Here is a 25997-nt window from a genome sequence, read left to right on the forward strand (position 1 = left end):
ATTGTTGCTCTAAATTTTTTTGAGCAAAGTATCAAATTTAAACTGGGATATTTTCTGCTGTCTTTATACAGAACCAAGTTCCTGCTTATCAGGACATCCTGCTAGGGAAAACCTAGACAATGGAATCAAATGCCAAAATTTAGTTAGACTCTACTAATTTCCAGGAGCACACACAGAGTCAGACTTCCAGAGCCCTATGAAGCTGTGATCTCACCTTCCCATTCTAGCCTTTTATATATCTGACCTATATAACACTTTTGGTGAAAGCCATGTGGGATCACACCATTTCAAAAACCTAGGTGGCAACTCTTCCTATTTTTCTCTTTTTTAAATTGAACAATAATTCTTAAATCCAAGTTTCCTTGGGATAGTTGTTGGAAAGATCTTGTGGTTTTACACAGTAACACCAGGAGTCAAACACTAAGTGGCTTTGTTTTTCTTTCTCCATCTCACTACCTAGATTTATTTTTCTGATGTACCAGGCCCAGGTACAGCACAGTGATGGAGATCCAGGAATATTTCCTGCCTACCTCAGCTGGAGTCCATGGAGACAAATGGACCATCAAGTCTCTCTTGCACTTGTGACACAGGCAGGTGTTTCCCCCTCATTTCCCTCATCACTGGAGGGTGACGACAGTTTGGATATCACGGCCAGCTCTGATCCCTCTGCTGCTGTAAGGTGAGAGGCAGCTGATGTTAACAAACTCCATGACACTGCTGCTACTTGAGCATAACAAACAGGGCTCAGGGAAAGTAAAGTGAGCAGCAAACACCATGCAAACACTGAGCTCTGCCAGGTCACTGTCTGCCCCTGCCCACAGCATTGCACAGAGTCAGGAACAGCTTACAAAGAGAAGAGGACAGGAGATAAAAGGGACTAAATAGGCAATAGCTATTAAATAAAAGACTGGCTATCCAAGGTTGAAATGTTCAATTAATAATTTTCCAGGTCAAGAAAACTTCATCTGTGACAACTCTTCACCTGTGACTTAAATTTCTCCCATCTTCTTGACATACCACAGAACATACAGCTGCCAGAATTCATGATGAAGAACACAACTTCTGAGCTCATATTTGCCAAAAAAACCCAATTAAGCAGATTTCAAATCTCACTGTGAGGAAAATCCCAACACTTCAGTGCAGTAAGTATGTAACTGAACTGAAAACATTTAACTGTACCCTGACCACACCCTGACAGCAGCACACTGAGCTCCTCTGCTCAAAGTGGTGCTTTAGAGGGACTGTTATGCTACCTTTCAAACTGAAAATTAAAATAAACACAGAGTCAGGTGTCTTGGAAGAATAAAAGCACTGGTACTTACTGACACAAATGCAGAGCACTAAATGCTGCAACCTAAAGCAACACATAACGCCGAGCAGAGGTTAACTTAGACTATCCCCTCCTTTATCTGATTTCTACTTAGGACTTGATAGTTTAAATTAAAGAATGAATGAAATCCTTCAGAGTCATACAGACAGAGCAGAAATCTAACATTAGAAAATGCAAAGATATTTATCATCTTAATGATTTATATCACCTTTAGGCCACACAGCTAATTAGAATGAAAAGCAAAAGGAACTAGTGAGAGTGCTGCTGTTCCCAACGTCAGAAGTGGAGCTCTCTCCAAGAGGGGCCGATGGTAATTGAAAAATTAGGGGAACAAATAGAACAGTGTCTGCACAAAATTACAGAACACGGGGAAAAAAGTCACAACCTTCTAAAATTGCAGTGACTACACACTTACAGCAATATCTCTAGATTTTGATATTATTCTGCAAGGCACCACTCACTAAGGAAAAGTCAGCATTTTACAAATTATGATTAACGAACAAACATACAAACACAACACTAAAAATTTACAATTACCTTTACAGCAACAGGTTTCACTTTATCACTTCTCAAAATCAAATGAAGGAAACGCTCTTTATTTTTTCCAGGTAATACCAAGTGGGACACTGCCAATGAAAATTTTTACTCAAAGAAGAAGGGCTTGCTGGTTTGCTTTTTTTTTTCCTTTCCCTTTGTTATGATTTGCTCCTTTTTTTTTTCTTTACGAAAGCTACAGATCAAATAAAAATATGTAGCATACTGGTAAGTCTGCCTTGCATATAAAATCAATTACACAGTTCATGAATCCAGTAATGGGAAACATATTACCTCTGACTGGGAGAAATTCAGACCCCCATGGAAAGAAGAGGGCAGCTCTTGCTGTGGCAAGACCTGCAGCTGCCAAGCCAGGTGCTGGCTCTGCAGCAGCTCAGGTCTGCAGCCATTTTAGCCCAAAGGGAAAGTTCCTGGAGGACAAGAATAGAAAAGACGCTCACCTGGAGCTGGGCTTCAACCTCCTGCACCTGCTTCTTGTGTTTGCCAGGAAGGTCTGAATTCCCTCATGGATCCTGTCAATCCCTTGTTCTGTTGACAGCATTAACAAGATCAAAGCTTCAGCTGCTTAACTGCTGTTGCTGATTACATACAGCAAGATTAATCCTTATGTATTGTAGCTCACCTAGAAATAATTTAAAAAACAGGATATTCTCCTCTCTACTTACTGACTTTGACAACTAGATATTCTCATCAAAAGTAGATATTAACCCTAAACACATAGCAACTTTGCAGTACAGATCTCTGGCAAAAATCCTACGCAAAACACGTAAATATGTTAAATTATCCTCTTTTATTCCACAAAAGAATTGTCTTCTTTGTATTTTAACAGACTTGTTCCTCAAGAATTCCTTAGACAACCTTCACTTCTGGTTGTTTTGGGTTTTTTTTCTAGTGTTTTAATTTCCTTCTTTTGTTCTTTTTGCCTGAGTTTGTATTGACCAAATAGAAGGAAAAATATAAGAGGCTGGAAAACAAACAGTTGGAATCTTGGTTTTCCTATGACTCAATTCTTTTCACTGATGTCAAAAAGGCAAACAACAACAACAACAAAGTAACCCACTCCAGACATGTCAAAAAAGTGACCAATCTAATTCTCCTTGGAGACATTTAAGAACATATAGCTAAAAACTGATCACACAACTCAGGATATGATACTGGTTGCTTTTGCTATCTAACACTTAAAATTATATTCTTTTTTATACCAGCTACCGGTAAATTAAAATTTTCTGGACCTAGAAATAAACTGTTTTGATAAATTGTAACAAAATCTCTACAAATGCTGAAATATTCTTTACTCAATTTTGTAATGCTTATTTCAACTACATTTGTCTTGGAAACTTAGAACATATTTAATTTATATGAACAGATGATTTGTGGAATGGAACTGGCAAAGTCTCCAAGTTTCTCTTACCTCTCAGGAAGCAAATAGTGCATGAAGGCTTAGGATACTTTTACACATAGGAGGTTGCCACAAATGAGAGAATTATTCATAATTACACTTCTCCAAAATCTGCAGGAACTCTATACAGATGTCCCAGTTCATTTTGCAAAACACTGACAGGTCCAAAATGAATCTGAACAGTTTGCTAATGCCAGAGCCTTAATATTAACTGCTGATAACTCAGGAATTCCACATGCAATCACCCTCTGAAGTTACAGTTTTACTGTCCTTGTAGATAAGAATTTATTGGTTATCTGGCTGTACAAGAGCGCCTGTGGGAACTCTTTTGAAAAGTCTTCTGCAGCAAACAACTCATTCTGATAACATGAAGAATTTGGTTGTTACTTGGTTTTAAAGCAGTATTTTTCCCAGTGCTCATGAACAGTACTAAGGAAAAAAAAGAGAAAAGTATTTAAGTGATATGAAGAAATCCAGGGCATCTGATTCAGCAGGAAGAAACACTGTGGGAACCAGCTATTCACCAGGAAATCAAACATATGTAAACTCAACAATTCTAGCTGCTCAAGCCACCCTGTTCAGATGTCTTTCCACTTGCCTTGCCAGCCACAGTGATGAGTATGAATACAGCACTTAAAACTAAATTGCTCAAAATTTTCACTTCAGTCTTGTTTCGTGTAACCAGATGAAATAAATCCTCCCTAGTCTCATGCAGGAATACTGAATGCTGACACATTTCCACAGTTCTCTACCCACACATTCTGGCACCTCAAGAATCAATTCAAGTTAATGAGTTTCATACAGTAATGAGAAAGCTGCAAATAAAATAAGACAAAATTGTGTTACAACAAAATGCAGAATTATGATATGAATAAATCAAGCCTGGATACAATCAGCAGTCAATTAGAATGACAAATTCTGTGTGGTTTCAAATTAAATAATTTTAATGTAGCGTTGTAGGTTAGATACAGAAATACAGTTGCAGGCAGCCAAGAGTTTAGTTGCAAGTGTCCAGGATTTCCAGGCACTGCTACTAATATCTAAGTTTCTAAGGATGTCATTAACAAAGAAAAGTTTGTTTAAAGCTTCTTTGTTTAAATGAGGATAAAATTTTTCCAAAGTTCTTGTATCTTCATTTTTTTAAATTTTCAAGCTGTTTTACATTAGAAAGTAGGAAAAAAACCCTGTAAGACAAACATATTTACAACAAAATTGGGAAAAAAAACATGTGAAGGCAATACAGTTGTTTCCCCTGACTGTGCTTGCTGGCCAGGTGGGAAGTCTGAAATTCATGCACATACAAATGCACCACTTTGGATCCACCCTTCTCACTGAAGCTGTATTTAGCTGTCAGTTTCTCCATGGACATTTTCCATGTGCACTTTGAGGTAGTCATTCCTTGTAAACTTCTTGTGGCACAGCTGGCACTCTGCCATGGGGCGGTTGGGGTTGTGAGTCAGCTTGTGTCGGATCAGCATCTTCTTCAGGCTGAAGGACAGGTCACAAACCTGAGGCAGTGAACACAAGACAAAGACAGACAAAGTATTAAAATCTCAAGCATGTATAACACTCCTAAGGTTACATCACTGAGGCCACATACCTGCTGTACTTAATAAATTAGCTGGTCTTTGGAAGAAAAATTCCTTCAGAGCACCTGAAAGATTTTTACTCTGCCTGGAACATTTTTATGCTGTATATTAGGAGTGGTACCACAGGCACAAGGATGCTGTCTGTGTAAAAAAGACTCAATCTTCAAAATACCAACACATTAGGGTGTCCTGGTAATATTGTGGTGCTTTGTTCAGTTTTTTTTTAAAGCTAGTGTTCTATCTGGGATGCAGCAAAAATTGTGACAAAGCATCATGAGCAAACATCAGTTCAAATGAAATATTTTCAAAAGAATCAGTTCCAATTACTCAGTTGCAAGGAGGGAGGAGTGAGAATGAACAGGTTCTGAAAACTGCAAGAAAGATTAACTACTAATGTAAAGGAAACCTCGTTGTTTCAGCCTTTCTCTGCCTGGCCAGGAAAATGGCAGACATCTGGTAAATGAAGGTGCAATTCCTTTGCATTATTATCTGGTGTGCTGCTCTCCTTCCTTCACTGTACTCCAAGCAGTCCAGTTCATTCTGCCATTTGAAGAGATGGACAGAGGCATGAGGGACTCTGCCCATACTAAAGTCATTCCTTTATAAAAAGCCCTGTATTGAAGTTAAAATGAAAAACACAAAAGGTTAAAAGAAAAAGTTCAGCAAAGGAAAGTTAGAATTAGAAGTTAAGGCAAGACATCAACTCAACTGAAACTGTGCAGTTATACTGTCACACCTACTGTGCAAGGAAATATACTAGCATGAATTTGACAGGGAATTGAAGAAAAAAAGAAAAGGAAGCAGCTGCTGATTTGACAAATGAAACGGACAAAAGTCATACAATTAAACAAGAATGAACATCCATAGGCTTGCACTCTTAAAATTCCATGTTCATTCCAGACAACATCTCTTTCATGCAGATAAAAACTCAAGGAACACAGGACAATCCCTCTGGAGTAAAACAAAGCTTTAAATTTATATTGGCACCCAACTACTGCAAATGCTGAATGATGACTGATTCCTTTTGAAACCACAACAAGAGCTGACTATCCAAACAGATCACCTTGACCTCCAGCATATGGATTTTAAACCAATTAAGGCGAAACCAGTAAATGACCATAAAATGGCAATGGTCAGAGGCAAATTTCATACCCAAAATAATTTCTCCCCACACTTTGTGTGCTGCTGCACTAGAACATTTTTGGCTTTATGACAGGATGTAATGCTGAAGACCTTCATGCAGCAACTGCAGCTCTCCAGCTTTTCCCCAGTGAATAACCTCTGAATAAACCTCTTTGAGACCCAAGCAACAGCCACCCCTTCATTACTGACAGTGAACCGCAATTACAGCACCCACTGGTCAGCTCTGAGCCCTGCTTTTGCCAAAGCCAGGTTTCTGTTTCCTCTTCACAGAGCACACAAAGGGAACCCATAACATTTATCTAATAACAGCCACAAATCCCAGTGTGTTGGAAGTGTCACATACTCATACTCCATGTTTCTTGAGAGCCAGGAGGCCAGGGATATACACAAGACAAGATGGGTGTTCTGTGTATCTTACACACATCTCTTCATTTCTAAAATAAACAGCTTATAACACAGCCTCAAAGTAAATTTCTTTCATTTACTCTGCTCATGTGACCAATGTAATGTGTCCTTGTGTTCCTCCAAGGCTCTAACATGTTGTGCTACCTTCCTTCCTCAGAAAAACACATGGAAAGCACAGGATTATTAAAGGTATGGCACATTCTGTGCTATTCTTATGCAGAAAAGTTTTGGGGATTTTTTTAAAGAGTTTGATTTGTATATCAATTTTGTAAGCACGACTGATACTTTACAGATGCACAATCACTCTTGCTCATGTGCACTTGAGCTCTAATCAGTCTCTTCAAAATGATCAAAGTTTTGGTCAGGTAGGGAGGATGGAAAGACTGACATTTGAAATAAAGTGTAAGGTCAAGCAGAGGCAGAGTAGAAGGAAATACTGTATTGGAAAGAAACCAGGACAGGCAGCACTTGACCTTTCTGCCCCCCAAAAATAATCTATTGTCTCTGAGAAACTGAAGTTCAATTGGTCTTCCAGTAAAAAACAGTCTGGTCTGGAGAGAACAGACATCTAATTTTCTATGAAAAATTGCATTTCCATTTCCATATTTCGGTTATTTTCACTTTTCTAGGTGACATGTATTAGAACTGCCATTTTAAAATGGGAATATTCAATTTCCACTATGATCTGTGGGATGTGAGAGCTTTGAGACATTAAGATCTGAAAATGCTTTTGCTGACTGATAAGACACAGGAATAGACACATAAATAAACTGCAGCACCTTCCTCAAACAGAGTACAAGGATTAATTTCACATGTAACTCAGTCCTGCACTGTAATGACTGTTCCATGTGCCTGAGAGTGAATGACACAGGAAGAGAAGACATGATTTTTATTTCTGACCCTGGAAAAGAACATCTATTTAAAGCAAAAATATAGACTAAAATAATTGGTATGTGGTATTCCAGAGATAAGAACTTGTGGAAGCTGCTGTCATAAATTACCACTCAAGTCATTATATGAAAAAATAATGAGAGCATCTAAAGCTATCTTGAGCAGAATAAAAAATTGTAGGTAAAAAATCAGGTAGTCCACAATAAATGTCCCCCATAGGGACGTTTTTCTGTAATCGTCCACTACTGCTTTTCCTGTAACTGCTACATAAACACCTGGAATCATGCAATGTGCAAGACAGCTCTGGAGGAATGGGCTGCTCTGGGGGACATTTCCTGTGTCCCCAGCATGTGCAGAACAGGAGCCCAGGTGAAATAAGGAGAAATTACTGAAAACATCAATTTTAACCCTTTACAAGTGTGCATTAAGCAACAGACCATGGTGGGCACCTGGGTGACTCAAGCGTGCAGGAGTGAACAGTGGAGGTAACTGCTCTTATGTCCAAACCCCAAAAGATCAGCAGCCTCTGGCAGTTTGCAGCCAGCAAAAGGCTCCTTCTGAAGACTGATTTTGGTGAAACAAGGTAGAAAATTGAAATACAAAAAATATCACCAGTAACTGAAGGTACACTCTGAAGGATTCTCAAGTGAAGGACTAAGACTAGACACAGATTACAGCTGTTTCTAGAAATGCTATGGTTTGGGAAAGTACAGCTCTACTTGTTTCATGAGTAAAACTGAAGGAAAAGCTGAAACAGGGAAGTATGCATTCATACAGCTTCTATCGGTAATTAAAGCAAGGAAAAATAATAAAATATAACCACCATACCAAGTCAGTCAGCAAAAGCACACTCTGAATCCAATAACAGTGAATCTTGGATCCACAATGTGGGAAAAACTGCATTTACACTGCAAGCTGGCCAAGAGCTGCTAAACAGTATAACAATCTAAAAGCTGAAAAAGTTATTGACAATGATTTGGAGTTAGAGAAATCCTCAAGGTACTATCCAGAGCCAGGCTGAGGTTATCCCAAAAGAATACAGCAAATCTCCTAACTTGCAGACATCAGCAAAATATCTTAGTTGAACTTTTTCACGAAATTAATATATTTTACTCTCAATGAAATGACATCAGATCATTCATTAAAAACCAGAACAGTTAACAAACACTTGAAACTTCCCTGCCAAGCTGTTATTCTAATTTTGCATCTAATTATATAAATTTCTGAGGCAATTTACAGCTGCTCAGACTGAGCCATCTAGGATATAATTGAGAGCTGGCACTCCCCTGTGACTGCCTCATGAAGAGTCAGTATCACAAAACAAAACACCTACACTAATTCTACACCCGTTCTGATGCCTTCCTCTAAATCCTTGAGCAACAATTTTGGCATTTGATAGTTCTGGAAGACATTATTCTCCAACAGTTTCTGCACATTCAGCCTTCCCACCTACCTCCCAAAAGCTGAGAGATACAACGGGGGGGGGGGGGCAGGCTGCATGAAGGGTACCTGACAGTGATCTATGAACTGTCACAGGATATGCTGCATTTCAGCCCTGCGAGCGTGCACAGCATCCCAGATTCCCTCACTGAGCAACAAGAGGCTGTGAGCAGATGTTGAAAATATCAGATGAGATTTCACCAGAAACAGCCAATTCTGAATTCATATTTGTGTCATTCAACATCAGAAGCATTGAGATTCCATGTAATAAATTAAATCCCTTTCCCTACACAAGCTAATCTCCAACTATTAACCTGTCATACAATTCATACAGGAACCCAAGCAGCATGAACTTGTAAATGGTAACATCCAAATTGCATTACTAATGGTGAAAATAACTCTTATGGGATCCAAAACCATAAAATGAACGGGTGTGCGTGGCTCTTGGCAAGCAAAGAGGGTACATGAAATTCCCTGAACAGCCTTGCATTACGTGGGCAATCCAAGCCCACGTGAAGTGTAACCATGCCACAAGCTGTAAGTGCAAGGCCACAATACCCCTGCAATTAAATCCTGAGGCTGAGAAGACAAAGGGAAAGGAGGAGAGGAACTCACATCACACTGGAAGGGCTTCTCCCCGGTGTGGGTCCTCATGTGCTCGTCCAGGCCTCGCTTCTGACTGAAAGCCTTGTTACACTCGGAGCACTGGTACGGCTTTTCCTGCGTGCAATGACAACAGCGAGTGAAAGTGAGTCAACACAGAGCCCAGGTCATTAAAGGAGTGGAATTCCATGCTGGATGGTGCAAGTTTTATTTTCTCTCCAAGGTATTAGAGTCAGTGAAAACAACAGAAAACGACTTTCAAATGATTACGTGAAAGCTGGGAAAGCTGTGGCCTGACAGTTTCCACTTCAGCACCCACTTATGAATTAATTATCCGTTCCAGTCTTTCAGACTCAGCCATTTGGGGAGTCTGCTTTTTGTCACGTGAAAGGTACAGAAACATAAAATTCCAATGTTCTTTCCTTTATCCCTCCAAAATGCTTAAAGCACACAGACAAGTAAGATTATCTACAGAAACTTCGAGTTTGTCTGGAGGTTTCCAAGCAGGGGAAGAGGATGTACAAGGAAAGCTTGTGGTAGCAGAAAAACTTACTTTGAAAAGTGGTGACAGAAGGTTAATCACATACTCATTGCAGAATCTCAAAAGAAGTGCAGATGGCAACAAAACCATCTGTATTTTTATTAGAACTATTGGTTAGCAGCTACTGTAAAAGATGATGTTAGAAAAGTTGCAATCTCACTGACCTGAAACAAATAATTAGAGATAAATAAGGAAACCCACTTATATAAAGATTTTTTCTTTGATGTTCTTCCTTAATATAGAAATTTTTATAGGTGTAATTCCTCCTTGATTCCACTAAAGTTACAGAAAAACTGTATAGAAATCAACAATAAATCAATTAAATGCAATAATTAACATTATGGCAGTGCACATGGCCTCATTAAAACTTTCATGTTCTAGAGGCACCCTTATTTTTGCACCAACTAGACTTCCTTCACTCCTGTTCTACCTTTTTCTGTGGTCTCTAATTCTGTACTGCTTAAGTTCTGAAGAAAGGTATTTTAAGAAAAGTAAATGCTTTTTACTAAATTAAATTGAAAGCAATGACTACAAATCAATAGGCCAAAAAAAGCAGCTAGATCTATGAATTAACAAATAACAGGCAGTAATCAAGTTCTTTGGGGAGATGATGTGGGATCCAAGGATGAATGAGATGGAACAATTCGGGCATTAAAGCAACAAAGAGAATAAATAAGCTGTCTGGTTATTGACTCCCTACTGTCAGTCTCTGGGAACCATCAGGTCTCCATTCACCATACACCTAACACAGTGCACAATCAATTAGTGCTGGCTATGTCCCAGTCTCTCTCTTTAGGGTAAGTCCAGAGACCTCAGTGGGGCAAAGATGGGGTTCTTTTATTTCGCAGTCTCCTCCCAAGTTTCCTAGAAAAGGCAGTGTTATTGCCATGATTCTTCAGTAGACAGCAAAACATAACAAATTACCTAAAAAAGATCTGAACTGATCTGTGAAAAGAAAAAAAAATATCATCTAGACCAAAAAGTTCATGTCACAGGGAGCTTTGCTGACTTGACTAAAGACTTCAAGGAGCAGGGTCTGCGTTTTTAAGGGAAATGTACAAATAAGCCATGTGAAAAGCAGGTTTCTGCAACAACCCCTTAATTGGTTTTGCATTGTGGTTAACACAAACCACATTTCTGTGAGTTCTCCAAAAGTAGCCTTTCTGTGTGGAGGCTGCTCCCCAGAAAGTGCAAAGTGAAGTATACGATGTGCACATCTTAAACACCTACAAAAGCATTCACTACTGCAAGCTGCCCCAGGTGGACTGGCTCCCTTTTTATTATCTTGGTCTTCAGCTAACTGAAGAACTGGCTTGATAATGACCAGGTCAGTCATTCCAGTGCTAAATGGATTTCAGGATTCCAATTTGGACAAAGAGCCATTTTAAACTCTGGGAAGCTGGAGTCACAAACCTGGGCTGTATAATCTTCCCCCAGGTTATGTTTGGCTATTCTGTATTTTATATTTGTATTATTCTCTGTGGCTAAAATGGTGTATCTAACACCCCCTTGGCATTTGTATTGAAATGCACATCTGTAGTGCATGAAACACATCCAAAGCTGTCTTTGATCTAATTTTAGATCCCTTCCATCTGTATATTCCAGTGACTTCAGCAGACATGACTGATTCACACCAGCCTCCTCTCTCCCGAGTGAAGCTGCCCTCCATTCACATCTGTGTCTGTTTCAGGAAAACCAGTAGTGCTGTCCAGAGCAAAACTTGGCCCTCAGTTTATCTCCAGAGAAAAAGACTTTTTTTTTGTTGTTGATTTTGAAGAAAACATCATCCTCACAGATCAATTTCTTCAAAACAAAACATTCTGTGCTTTTCCTTTTCTCTCTGCTCCTTCTCCCCTTCATGTCAAATTTCCATTGCACAATGGCTGGAGAAAGCAACACTTGTAACATGGAAAAAGTGATATTTGCTTGGCATAATCATCACTGCTTTAAACTTGAGCAGACAAAAAAAATATAAAAACCATGGCAATAGGTCTGAAAAAGCTAATGTCACCACCAAAGGACAAAAGGGGCCAACACTGAGATAAGAAAAAAGCTGGACAAATTTAAAACATGAAGAAAAGGGAAAAACCTACTAACTATCAACAAACAGGAGCTCATTGGGAAGATGATCCAAATCTGACTTCAGAAGAGTTAGCAAGTGCTGGTACTATAAATCTGCCCTCTGCTGAAGAAGCATCTGCCAGGCCATGGCTGTGGTGGCAGCCAAGCTGAAGGGTTACATGTGTTCTCTTTTATTGACCATCCAAACGAGGAAGGGAGCAGTGAGAGAGACAGGACATGGCTGATACTGCAGTGATTTAATATCTCAGTTTTAAGCATGCCAGGTATAAATAGAAATATGCAGATCAGGATTTACAATCTTTCTGCCTCTGAAAAGGAAAGGCCAAGCAGAGCCCAATGGTACTCCGGAAGGAGCTTGGCTGGAAGTCTGACACATGCTGACCTAAAAGCTCCCATCTCTGGCGGGTTTCACGATTAAAACGGAGAGAAATTAAACATTTTAAAAACCACATCAAATAAAACTGAGCCTGTGTCCGTGGATGGCTCAATCACAAATCACATCTTGAATTCTAAGTTAAGTTGTGCTTTGCACTAGAAAGACCTCACTCAGAACACGACAAATCTCAAGGACATTTGGTGCACCTTCAACAGCTTGACACAAAGTGTGCACAGAGTGTCCTGCAAGCACAGCAGATGGAATTACTCAAATGCACAATATCTGAACTGCTAGCTGCTGCTGCAGTTGCCTGTGTGTCCCTGAAGAAATATAAATACATTATGCACACTAAGGTAGCACTTGTGCTCTGTAAACCTGGTAATATTGGTTACACAGGTGAAACGTGAATGACTTCGGTAGGAGTCTCTCCAACTTAGTTCTAAATTCAGATTTAGAAAGCATTTCATCAGCTCAACAGTTACAGCAAGACAAACATAATTTAAACATTGTTATTATTATTATTTTTATTACCAAATAAACATATCTCAAGATTAAACTAAGAGTTAAGAACACAACTACCAACTTGATGGGTCTGTATTTTCAACATGCTGAAAACAGAAGCTTGAGAGAAGTTCAGAGAAAAAAGGAAAAGCTTATCAGGTCTCGTATTACATGTAAATATTTACACTTGTGACGTGAACTTGAAAACTGACAGACAGGAATAATGGTGATGCTACAGGACACAAAAAAATTAAAATACATAATTCTTTTCTTTCCATTATTCTAAAACAAAGCCTTTCTTTGCTCGCAGAAAAACCTTAAAATGTCTATTAAGGAGATACTGATACAGTAACACTATCTGGTACAAAAGGCGTTTTATGTGAAAATTTTGAAAATATCAGTATTACTGTTACTAAATACATTTATATATTTGCACTATCACCTGAACAGAGGGCTAATAAAAAAACTGTTTTGAAAAAAAATCAGGCAAATGGAAAAATTGGCCTAGAATGAACAAACATGACCAGCCAGATAACATTAAAATACACCAGTCATATCTGCAGCTACCAGGAGCTCATTACTCTCAAAGAGAAATCTGGAAATCCTTCAGCTTCGCCAACCTGAAAATGCAGGAAATCTGCTTACAATTGAAATCACAGATAGCCCAAGTTAATGGACTCCAGTTTTGTATCTAAGTGTGAAAAAAATTCAAGAATTAACAAGATGCTCTCTTAGAACTAGAAAGTTTCTGCAGGTTACAGCAAGTGGCTGACCCAGAGACAGAGATCTACTTAAATTACTGACATAACATTGACACTGGAAGACAAAGGGTGATGAGAATTTACAGCTCTACAGAAATAGTAGGGATTTGAAACTTATAATATCAAGCCTCAATTAAAAATCCCTTTACAAGAACACGTTGAAAAGCAAAATCCTTTAAAAAATATTTCCAACAATTAGAGCAGGCCAAAAAATTTTCCTGTTAAAACAACTGTGAAATAATTCTGGTAGATTTAAACAAAATGTGACTTTTATTTGAAATGACTAATGTTTTTTTTAGAACAGGTCTCAATTAATTCAGTTTTAGGAGTATTGTAAAAATAATCTTTTTTGCAATAAAATTTACAATTAACACAAAAGCATGAATCTTCACTGAAATGCCTGCCAGGAAAAAAACCTGCATTTCTTAAAAAGATCCAGTATGTGCAATTCATTGGGCTTTACCATATCATAATTTCCAATTTTCCATGACAGTCCTGCCTATTTGCTGCGCATAAACTGAGAAGTTCTCATTTCTTTGCAATTTTTTTGAACTGCTGAGGTAATTTCTGGCCCTAAAATTTAGTGAAGGAGGGTTTATTTAATCAGCATTGATGAAAATCCTATAGATGTTCACCTGCTCCTGGAAAATAACAGTATCAATATAGAAAAAGTACATTTTCACTCTATGAGGAAGGCATGATCATCAGTCAACATTACATTAAAAAGTGTGAAAATATAGGTGCAGTGGGATTCAAACCTTCCACATTCTATGTGCAAACACAGATTCCAAAAGCAAGGAAACCACAACCCTGGCAAAGTCATCATCCTCAGGCAGACGGATGGGAACTCAACCCTTATCTCACCAACAGGGAAATATAGATAAAATCCAAGATCGAAAATCCCCTCCAAATTCAATCAACACATCATATTATCTCATTACTCACTGTCATGTGAAGTCTATATTTAGTACACAAAGAAGTATTTTTTTACAATAGCATTCTGTGGTGCTCCTAAAACACACAACACTTTCTCAAACTTTAGGTTCAAATATTACCTGAGAAACACAGGAGAAGTGAAATTATGTCAATACTGTCCTTGCATTATTTCTCATGTATTACTATTTTAATATTCCTTGGGTTAAAGAAGAGGGGGCAGTGTAAAGTTCTAAATGAGTGCCTTGAAAAGCCTGTTTAACTCAGGACCTCTTCTTGGTCAGGGAACAAAAACACTGTCTGCAAGAGTCCTCAACAGGAAACTGCCTCACTGCCATACTCACCATGACTTATCTCTATGCCCATGAAATCCATAAATAAAACTCAAAATTATTTCAAGGTTGGTTAATTCCTACACATACTGTGGTTTAAACCTATTTAAATATTAATGTGTTTTAAAATAGTAGGCACTTATGCATGAAACAAAAATTATACACTTAAATGTCTGTAATTTTTAAATTACCTCAGAAATGTACCTCATTTAAGCACAGGCTGGCAGCTTCCACCCACTGGAACTCAGATTTTTAAAGCAGTTATAAAAATTAAATATATCTGTTATATGTAAATATGAAATATTCAAATCAAGTCATGAAAAGCCATTTTCAAATAGCTTTGACTTTTCTGTTTTCCATCACTGAATCCAACTGTAATAAAATCACCATTCACAGAAGTAATGAAAACATCAATTCAATATGACAACAACCCTGGGCACCTATCAATGGCCATATTTCCAAGCATTAGCAATTCTATTGCTACAACACAGAATAATTTCTCCACATGTTTAAACTCAAACATTGCCATGTTAAGTCAGGCCCTGAATAAAGCCTTAGGAAAGAGCTGAAGTTTCCTGCAGTGTGAGGGTTGGAAATGTGCATGTAACTCCCTCAAAGGGGATATGGTCTGTAAACTCATTTCATCAACAACTTCAATAAGTTCCTCATTTATGTTTTCCTAGGCTGTTGTATTTCTCCTTAAGGGAAAAAAAACCCCAAACCCATCAAACCATACAGCAAACACATTTACTTTCATAGAAACAAATCAGTACTCAGGTGACATTTTAATATCAGGTGGGTGGTGTTTTCTCCCCTGCCCTGGCCAGCAGGGGTTTGGCCTTACCTTCTGCGTTTACTCCAGAGCTGGAGCTGACACCTGTGGCCACCCAGGCTGTGCTCACTTTAGCAGCTGCCAGACCTTAATCAACTTTCTACAATGGTTTTTCCAGCAGCCTTCCCTGATCCCCAGCATCAGGTCTGGCATTTAAGCCCACTGGTAAAATACACTGAGATTTAATCTCTACTGTCTTTGGTGAATGCCACAGTATTACTTTTAAGCTACTTTTCACAAACTTTCTGGCCAAAAGACCGGATTCTTTTTTTCAAGATATTTATGAATAAAAAATTTATCATTGCAGAAGGGTGCTATGATTGTGTTTATTTCCACATTACTAGGCACAGCTGATAGAAAAATACTTTCAGTATTCATACATCTCACTATTTACTCTTTCAACAATGATTTTGCATGCAAGAATAAATTTCAAATAAAATGCACGTGCAGGAAAGGGTTAAAAAAAGAAAGAGCAAACAACGTTACACCATTTTTAAAAGTCAAAACATGGGATGACTGAAAAGAGAAATTTTAAGTGTGACTTCCTGGTTTTTCCAGTTCCTAGAACTGACAGAAGGACCCAAACTTTTGGCAAACACAGTGCATTTTTTATTTCCTAATCTTTAGTTCATCTTTGTTTAAACAGCCTAGGAACACTAAACAAGTCCTAGTGCATTAGCACTGTGCTCAGGGGTCTCAAACTCTTTCTGCACAGGTTTCTTTCTGCCCCGGAGAAGTCCTTACACTGTGCAGCTAGAACACATCTCCTTCAGAGTGAGGATTCAGATCACAAGCCCTCACTTCAGGAAAGACACACCTGAACAGCTCAGCAGCCGTTTTCTCTGCTCAAGGGGCGTTGGTTTGGTTCTTGTACTCTGAATTCCTGACAAGCCATCAATCTACTACTGAGATTAAATCAATCTTCACATTCCTGCCAAGACACAAATGGTGTCTTCCCCATTTACATCTCAGTATTGTTGCTCTCACACTTCCCTTCCTTCCCTTTCCACTTCCCTTCACCACTCTGTACTTCCACATCAGCTAAAATACATGTTTATTCCCTTGTACCTGCACTAATATTGGTACAAGCTATTTACAAATACCTTGCACTAATATTTACTCACCTGAACAATAAAACAACAATAGCTTATTATCCTGTAGTACTCCATGGATAATGTTCTGCAGAACAGACTCTGGCATAACTCCTTTTCCTGGCTTGAAAATCCATGCAAGTCAGTAATAAACTTTGTTTTTATTAATAATTTCAACCCATTTTTTTCCTCCTCCTTTGATTTTTTAACTGTCCAGTTCTATTTAAATATTAAATAAGGTGAACTGGGAGGAAGAGGGGAAGTTGGGACATGCAAAATTATAGCAACAGACTTCAATTAAGAAATGAGTATTAATGTAAATGTTATCAGTACTGATTGTTGTTACTTCAAAGTAAAAAAAATATTTACATGGAGATAAATGAACATGTAATGGCAATCCAATATGAATGAGCCTCACTGTCACGTTTTGGGATAGGAGCAGCACCACCACAAAAAGAACCAAAAGCTAATCAAGTCTAAAAAACCATGTTTGGCCTGCACATTTTAATCCTACAGCATAGCTGTGGGGATGACCAGCAGTCTTCTTAGTACCTTCACACACAGAAATAAAAAACCTGAAATGTGACCTTGGAGATGTAGATGACCAATACATCTCAAGTATATGGAAACACTTAGATTACGTTTGGTGTGCACTGAGTTCTCTGTACCTCTAAGGATGGTATTTGGCCTCCATGGTACAGTAGAGCATTTCCTGAGACATTTTAAAACAAATTTTATTATGTCTAAAGCCTGTCTAATTACAGTGTCTACATATATTAAAAAGAAATATCCACTCCTTAAAATTTATTTTCCTAACTCCTCCCTTTCCTATCAGCTAAAAAATGCTTAGAAGAAAACATCACATAGTGTAAATAACTGTAGACTCTAAATGCCCAATAACATTATTTTTCCACTATTTTTCTTCTACAGAGGCTGAGGAGTGTTTGTTGTTCTTACTCAAACTGTATGAAAAATCAGGAGAAAAAAAAATTGGATTTGGCACTGTTTCAGAGCTTGTTTACCCATCAGTCATGCAGAACTTAGATGGGTCATGAAATTTCTCCTGGTGCAAACACAGTTAAGAGGGGACAGTAACAACAGAAAAGAATTTATAGCACTTCTTAAAGTGATTTAACAGCTGGGAAAAAAGGAGAAACAACTAACAACATGAGACTAGCCTGCTCCCATTGAACTACCAAGAGTATGCTCATTACTTACATAGCTTGGGGTACAAAAGCTACAACTTTATCTAGCACCTCAGAGTTAATATGCTTAAAACCCACACAGAACAGTAGAAATTTAAACAGTTTTTAATTTTACTTATTTAGAAAGCAATTCTGGGTGCCCACTTGCATATGGAGACTACTAAGGTAAAAGTCACCTTTCCTATTTCCCAGTAGATGCAGAATTTTCTTGGTTTGGCCTCAAGGCTGCACTGATCTCTATGAGCTGTAACAACTCCCAGTTAAATAAAGTTATATAAAAATTGTCATCGGTTAATAAAGTACAGCCTCTAGAAAAGCTCACAGTGACTGGACTTTACAGGCACAGTAAGAATCAAAGCACTGGATATTGAAGTTTCAGTCACAGTGAAGCCTTTACAGAGCTGTTTACTCAGTAAACAACATTAATTTATATCTATAAATAACCATGAGTTAAATCAAGAGGTTAGTACAGCTATTATTTCAACATAAAAGAAATTAAACACAGAAAAAATAGAAGGTAATGGAGTTCTAATTAGAATTTGCAAGTTAATGACTTGAATCTTTGCCTCTTATTTTGATAGGCATAAAATACCTTGGTTGGCAGAGCCTAATCTCTACACAAACAGCAATTAATTACTTTTCAGCACATGAGTCCCAGATAATCCTCAAGCAAGCATAAAAACTGCCCCTTGTGTGGGACTTACCCTGGTGTGGGTGCGAATGTGCATCTTCAAGCCATCGTTCTTGCTGAAAGCTTTGTCACAGTAGGGACACTGGTAAGGACGCTCACCTGAGGACAAGAGAAGCATCAGGACCCAGAAATGTGCCCTCAGAGGAGGAAGGCCTTGCAGCACAGCTCTTTGTCAAACTGAACTGCTTTTCTCTTCAAAGAGCAGATTTAAACTTTAGAAAAATTACAAATAATCCTGCCTGAGTGGGATGGAGTGCTGGATCAAAATATTCCTCTCTGCTGACTGATTTTGCACTACAATATATGAATACACACAGACAGCCTTGGGGGAAGTAAAACCAAAAAGAAAACACCTAATGTCCTTGCTCAAACCACATTCTACAGTGATTTACACATGGTCACTTTTATGGTTAGGCATTAACTGCTCCCAAATATTTTTTCTATTTCACATCTGGTGGTCATTAGAGGCCTCTGGGTGTCAGAATCCCAATGGAATATAAAATCCACTCTTTTATAATGCTGGATCTGTGTTAGAAGCTTGTTAATCAAAAGTTTCTGCAATATCTGTGTCCCAATTTATGACTGAAGTAGAAGCAGAACAGTGTTAGCATCTCCCTTGCAGCATCCCATATCTGAAAGGTGTTTGTTTAATGCTCCATTACACCGGTGTCATTTGGCATCCATTTTCCCAAACTCACATTAGTGTAATGTGGATACTGAGCTGTTCAGACACAAACAGCAAAGAGTCTCTGAGCATCATCATTTGGAAGAAATGTACTTGAATTTTTAACTCTTCAGGCAATGCACTGGTATCTGAGTGTACTGCCTCCTGTTCCTGCATACAACACTTTAAAAGCAAAGATCAGGCTGTTTCTATTACAAAATACAGTACAAAAAATGATAGAAAATTTTCTGTTAACAAAATGGATTTTGTTCTACACAACCATAATGCTGAAGGTGTCTTTTCAAATAAAAGTTTGTCACAAGTTGAGCAAAGCCTGTTTTATAAAAGTCAATGCACAGCTTTCTGCTCACAAAGATATTTCTGCATGCATAGATTTAACACAGACCAAATGTCAAGCACTTATTAACACTCACACTCAATCTTCTAAAATAAGCAAGATTAACTCCATTTCAGTTTTAAAAAACCCAAACCACACTATTTCTCTGATGCCCCAAAAATATTGACAAAGAGGCACTGCTGGACATGAAATCTCCATTTTCACACACTGTGTAGAGATTCAAGGGCACCTGAGGTGAGATGATTATTTAGGAAAGAGGATGGCCACCCTCCCCTATTTTGTAGACAGATTATTTTGTTCTTTTGTCTTTTATTTCTGTATAGGGAACTGTGAACGTCAGAAGCACAAGACTGGCCAGCAAGGCACTTGTAAGCCCAAATATTTTTCTCTCTCGAGTTCTGCCATCTCTCAGAAAGCTCAACTGTGTGAAATGGGGTTTTGGAGTTCTTTTTAGGATGATGACAACCTCTGTGTTAGAGCTGTATTTTCACTGAGCAGTTTGATATATGATCCTCTCTCTCCTGACCCTCGATGCCTTTAATTCATGCCCCCGAAATTCAAACACTCCAACAGTTGTCAGTACTCAAATATTGAATTAATTCAGCTGACATTTTTATGTCTGGGGGCTTTTGAATGGAGAATTTAAAGCTTTCAGCAGTTTGTAAGCAGATGAGCGATGACAGGTAGGAGTTGTACCCTCCTCCCTCTTTCCACCACCCTCATGTCTCTTTAAAGAGAAAGACTTTTGCCTTCAAAGGATGGGCTTGAGTTTGTCTGAAACAGATTAACAGTGTCCCTCTGAAATCAACCACGGACACCATGGTGCTTGATGAGGAAAGCCTTAGCAGCTTTCAGCAGATGCCAGCAGAGGGCAACAATGACTCCACATCACCTGAAAAAGTCACACCTGAAGAAGTCGGGCTTGGAGCTGCTGTTATAAACTGTCCACTGTCAAAAATCTCCACTGCTCCAAAAATCGAGTTTACTGCCTAACACAGACTGTCAGCTCTGAGCTGACATTCAAACTAGGAACCATCTTGTTTTTCTAAATTATATAAATTTCTGATGCACTTGTGTCAAAAATTTCCAGTAAAACTACTTAAAAGATGTTCCTAAGTAATTTTACTGTTGCTCTTACTTTTTGTTATTTTCTTTCACCTTTGGAGCTTGCATGCTTAGAATTTACTCAAGTTCCCTGGTGCTGACACAAGCATCTACCCTGAGCATAAACATCTTTTAAACTTGTAACTTATCTGCTACCTCAATTTTGTAGGATTTTACAAAATTAACAATGGACCACTTAAAATACATCTGTGCTAGCAACAACCAAGTTTCTATAAATTTCTTACTAACTGCTCTCTGGAAAGGGCCTCTGTTGTGTGTCTCAGAAGTGAATAAACTGCCCTCTGACAATGCATCTTTTTTGCTATTTACTGTCTCAGGAGCCCAGCTAACTAACTTACATTAAATATCTGATCTTGTGGGCAGCAGGTCTGGCAAGATTATTACAACTCTACATATTACCTTCTCTATCTCTGGTAAAAAATAACTTCCTTCCTTGCTTCTGAGCCAGCCTAGGCAACCGTTACTCACTCTACCAGTCAGTTTCTCATCACAATGATTCCACATTCAAGGAGATTATTGGGAAGCAGGTGTTCCCCAAGAGAAGTCTTACACACTCTGTACCACTTTAAGTCCTGTAAGATAAACAGGAACAGTTTAACTTCCTCTTATCCTGTTATAAGCAGATGGAATAAGACGGCAACAAAGGAAAAGACAGATTTGAAAAAATGTATGCTAGAAATATTCCTCCCACATGTGGAGGCTTGCTGAAGTGCAACATTTCACAGAAAACTACTGCCAGTGTCCACAAAGGAGAGGGGTTTGTGCTTGCACAAAGTTTAGAATTGTCACTGAGACAAACTGGAGAGCAAGGACCATGTGATACAAGCTGCTGGGAAAGTGACATTGTCCATCAGGGCTCTCACATCCATCTACAGCCAGACAAGGACTACCAAAACCCCATTATAAACATTGCAGTAATAAACTTCAGGTTATGCACAAAAATTGTGGAGATTTCCAGATGCAAAACTCCTCTGATCAGAAAATGAATGGATCTCTACCAAAGTGTTACTAAGAAAAGCAAATTAAATACCTGGCAAGCCACGAACCTCTATTCTCTCGTCTTCACAAGAAGGAGTTACTAAGAATCAAAGTGAAAACAAGATATTTCCCCTAGATAAACTACAATTTCTTCTTGGATTTGCTGCTAGGAGAACATTTATGAGATGGTGTCAATTTGTGGTAACGCCAGACTAAGGGGAGGTGCGCTTTAGGTAAAGTCAATGCCAATTAACAACTATGCCATTTGCACTCTGCATTTTCATATAAAGACATTTTTATATATAGTTATATGTATAAAACACAGAAGTATTTTTATGTTTGGGTTGTTTTAAAATCTGTTTTCTAAACAAAGCTATTGCTTTTATTAAAAGAACAGAACAGTCAAGCAGTCAAATGTAACAAATGTTAAGTTCACCCCTGAGTTACAGCTGACTGTCACGTCCCTGCTGTTCCAGAACAAACCACAACACATTAATGGCACTTCTGTACAAATAACCCCAAATAAATAATCCTGGGATAAATTGCAGTGGATTTAGCATAATTCAAAGTCTAGACATTCTACTTCCAGATTTTGTATGAACAAAAAAATCAGAGCTTTTAACATAATAAAAATAAATTTAACCTTAATACAAGGATTATGAAAAACAATTCCATGATTGAAAAACATATGGGATTTTGATCTGAAACCACGTCATGACAGAATGGACACATTTTTTTCTCCTCTCCACCTCTAGCTTGAGATCACAATACCTAGTGGACCTTAATGTAGCTTAAGAAGTTAAATACCAGATTCTCCCATTCTGGTTGGACTCAGGACAGCTTCCCATGAGACATCTGCAATCAGAGGTGCTCTAAGGCAGCATTTACACTGAGTTTAGCACACAGATCTCAAACTCAGATACAAAACAATTAAGAAGCAAATCTATGTATACATTAGCTTTTGAAGATTTCAAGATTTCAGTGGCTACAGCTAGACATTTAATAAGGACTTTGAGACAGTAATCAAACTGGTCATATGCATTGCTATTTTCATACTGTATTTTGCATTCCCTGGAGTCAGCTGAGCCACAAAAATAAAGCTGGTTCTCAAGTTAGGTGGAAACCTGATTAGAACCACCAATGTTAATGATTACTTCAGAACAATGACCTCAAATAAGATTAAGCAAATATGTACTTTACAGGTGAGAAATGCATTCCCATCCAATGAAAAAAATGAAAAAGGAAACATCCATCTGAGAAATAGTCCTAATCTGAAGAGCCCAACAAACCAAAGAAACAGTCTCACTGCTCTTTCAAACCATACCCAGGCATTGATTCTATTTCATCTGTGAAATCTGCAGTCCTGTTTACTGTCCCTGCTCCCCTGCAGCTTGCTTAGACACAAATACACACAGATACAATTCTCAGGTATTCATGTTAGCCTTCAAGCAGGATTCCCTGGCTTGCTGTCTTTACTGGAACTCAGTTGTTCCGTGAAGGAATGAAGCATTTGAATTAAGCAGTGAAATTATCAAGGCGGGGTTTTTCATACACTTTTTAATACATCTCTGCTCAGTTGGGGAATTCAGCATCAATGATTTTGGTCAACACCCACAAATATCAGAAAAAGACCTACAACAAACTGCACAGAACATCAGATCATGTGCACCATATGCAGCCTCAAGGAACTCCTCTGTTCAGCTTTCTTTACAAAAATGAATAAATATAATTATAGCAATGTGGTCCCTCAGACTGTTCCACAGACCATTTCCTATATTCTAGATATAGCTCCCTTTCAGATGGTGAACTGTTAATTTTTTGGGATTAGAAGATTGTTTCTTAAATAAAAAATTGTTATGTTTTTCTGTATAAATATATATATGTACATTGTTTCAAAATATCAGCTTTCAGAACAGTTATAGCAAATTATAATCCTTTTTAAAGTCCTAACTCAAGCCTGGGGTACGGGAGAGGGTTAGAAGGGAGCCTCTACCATTGCCCAACTGCAGTGGAATGAGCAGAGTTCACCTGGGGAGGAATTTGGAGGCCATCTGGATCACACATTTAACACTCCTTACCAGATGATCCACAGGGCAGCCCAGAATGGGAATTTCAAGGGGTTTTTTTAGTCAGAGATAATCTGGGGTGATGACAGCATTCAACAGCAAGTAAGGATGGGCAAAAGGTTAACGGATGTAACAAAATCATAATCTGTGACATCTGCTTCAGAACACTGCTCAGAGAGGGCACCTGACAGCTTCACACATTTATCCTCAGTTGCTCTTGCCCTTAAACAGTGTTCCCATGCAATTAAAAACTTTGTGTCCTTAACTGAATATGATTCAGTTAATGCACTAGGTAAATATGTACACACAAACACAAATAAACCTAAAATACACAGCTCTGAATTTCTCCCACCTGGAAGGGGACTTCATTAGGAATCAAAATTAAATTAAGCAGGAATTCAGTGAACCCAGTGATTCCAACAGAACTCCAATTAGAAAATTCCAGGAAACCATTCACTGAGGAAAGATTAAAAATTCACAAGTCAAGAAAATGTTCGGTACATTTCACCACTCTGGTGTTGCAGCCCTGTGAGAAAACCAACACCTTTTTAAAATAATGAAGTTCCTCTCGTGTAGAGGTGGCAATTTCCTACATCCTGAGCAGCATCTTCAAAAGCATTTAATACCCTGCATCTCTCAGGCATTTCTGTCATTTTGACCAGGGATTCCAGGGAGGGAAAAGAACGGAAGAGTAATCAAGAAGCTTGGCCAACTGCAACAGTGAGCTGATTTCCTTATGACATCTGGACTAGTCTTAATCCGGCCTAGACAATAAAAAGTCATCTGGCCTGTGCAAAATCCTGGCTTGCCTCCTTTTTAGCCACTAAACACTCAAAATTTAGCACTTGAGAAGGTACAGAAGTCCCCACACAGGAACAGCTCTCTCATGCCAAGAGCTAAGTAACTTTGTGATCTGAAAGATAAAATCTTGAGGACCTCAGCTGAGACAAGACCCAGAAACACCAAAAGCACAGGTAATTTTATACTCATGTGGGCCAGATAAGGAAAGGGATAGGTCTGTTCTGCTCTGAGAATAGTCCTGTGCTCTGAGAAACACTCCTCAGGTATGGGGCAATTAGAGACATTTCTTACGTCATTTTAACCAACATTCAAATCTGGCAGACTCTGAAGACAAGAGATTAAATGCCTCTGTTTTTTCAGGTGGTTTGTTACCTCACTGATGATGAATAACTCTAAGTTTGTGTAGTTGTGAGTGCTTTCTAACCAAACTCCAACACTCATTTTCCAGGCACCAGGGAGAACTAGAATTGGCTTCACGTAAATCAACAATGTGCATTTCCCATCTCATCCACTAAAACAGTCACATATTTAATAAGAAAAAACCTCAAATCCTATTCTATCAAAGTAAGGAAAAAACAGAAGGCTTGAAATATTTTTTTCCTATTACTTATCTTTTTCCAAGTATTTAGTCATGCTTTAATTTTTGAGGTATAGAAGTGGTATTTTCACAGCTGAGGTGGTCTGTTTTCTGCAAAGTTTAGGGTTTATTCAAAGAATTCAGATTATTTCTAGTTAAGACCAGTAAAATATTTGCCCTATGTGGTCCATCAAAATTATCATGATATAATTGAGATATAGGCTATTTGCCACTAAATGAATCATGAAGACTAGTAAAAAACCCTACAAAATAAGAAGACTATCTGAATCCATGCAGTAAAGCATGAACTACCATTATTACTTACTTACAGCTTCTCATCAGTTCTACAGTGGTATCAAGATTTTAAGTAATCTTAAGTAATAAATAAAAAACAGACACAACTTTAAAGAACAAACCAGTTCCATTCTTTGCAGCTATCAGTGGAATTAAACAATCTGATTTTTCTATGAATGGAAAATGTAACATCTATTACTTCAGTGAACCCAATGGTCAACTAAGTCTTTTAAAGAACAGTATTAATCCATCAGTAACTCATTTGATCTAAAGATGTCTCATTCAAATAATCTATCCCTCAAAAGAACATTTCCTCATTCATGGGGACAGACAACAAGAAGCTGACAGCTGCATGAAACTTCACAGGTATTTTTAAAGATTTAGCTGTTGTCTGGAGACAAACAAGACAATGATGTATAAACTGAAAGGTTTAG

The 25997-nt window shown here is 38.2% G+C and overlaps 1 protein-coding gene across 3 annotated transcripts in view; it reads right to left on the reverse strand.

Annotated features, from left to right (window-relative positions):
• Positions 1–461: 461 nt before the first annotated feature.
• The window catches only part of PRDM5 (PR/SET domain 5), a 62567-nt gene continuing 37031 nt past the window's right edge, over positions 462–25997 (reverse strand). For all 3 annotated transcript variants that reach the window (XM_030947285.1, XM_030947284.1, XM_030947283.1), the window contains 3 exons: positions 18714–18799; positions 9368–9472; positions 462–4792 (listed from right to left, as the gene is read on the reverse strand). In XM_030947285.1, coding sequence (XP_030803145.1) covers positions 4628–4792; positions 9368–9472; positions 18714–18799 — 356 coding nt within the window. In that variant the 3' untranslated portion in view covers positions 462–4627. The remainder of the gene's footprint in view (positions 4793–9367; positions 9473–18713; positions 18800–25997) is intronic.

Source organism: Camarhynchus parvulus, chromosome 4, assembly GCF_901933205.1.
Source record: "Camarhynchus parvulus chromosome 4, STF_HiC, whole genome shotgun sequence".
NCBI classification, from domain to species: Eukaryota; Metazoa; Chordata; class Aves; order Passeriformes; family Thraupidae; genus Camarhynchus; species Camarhynchus parvulus.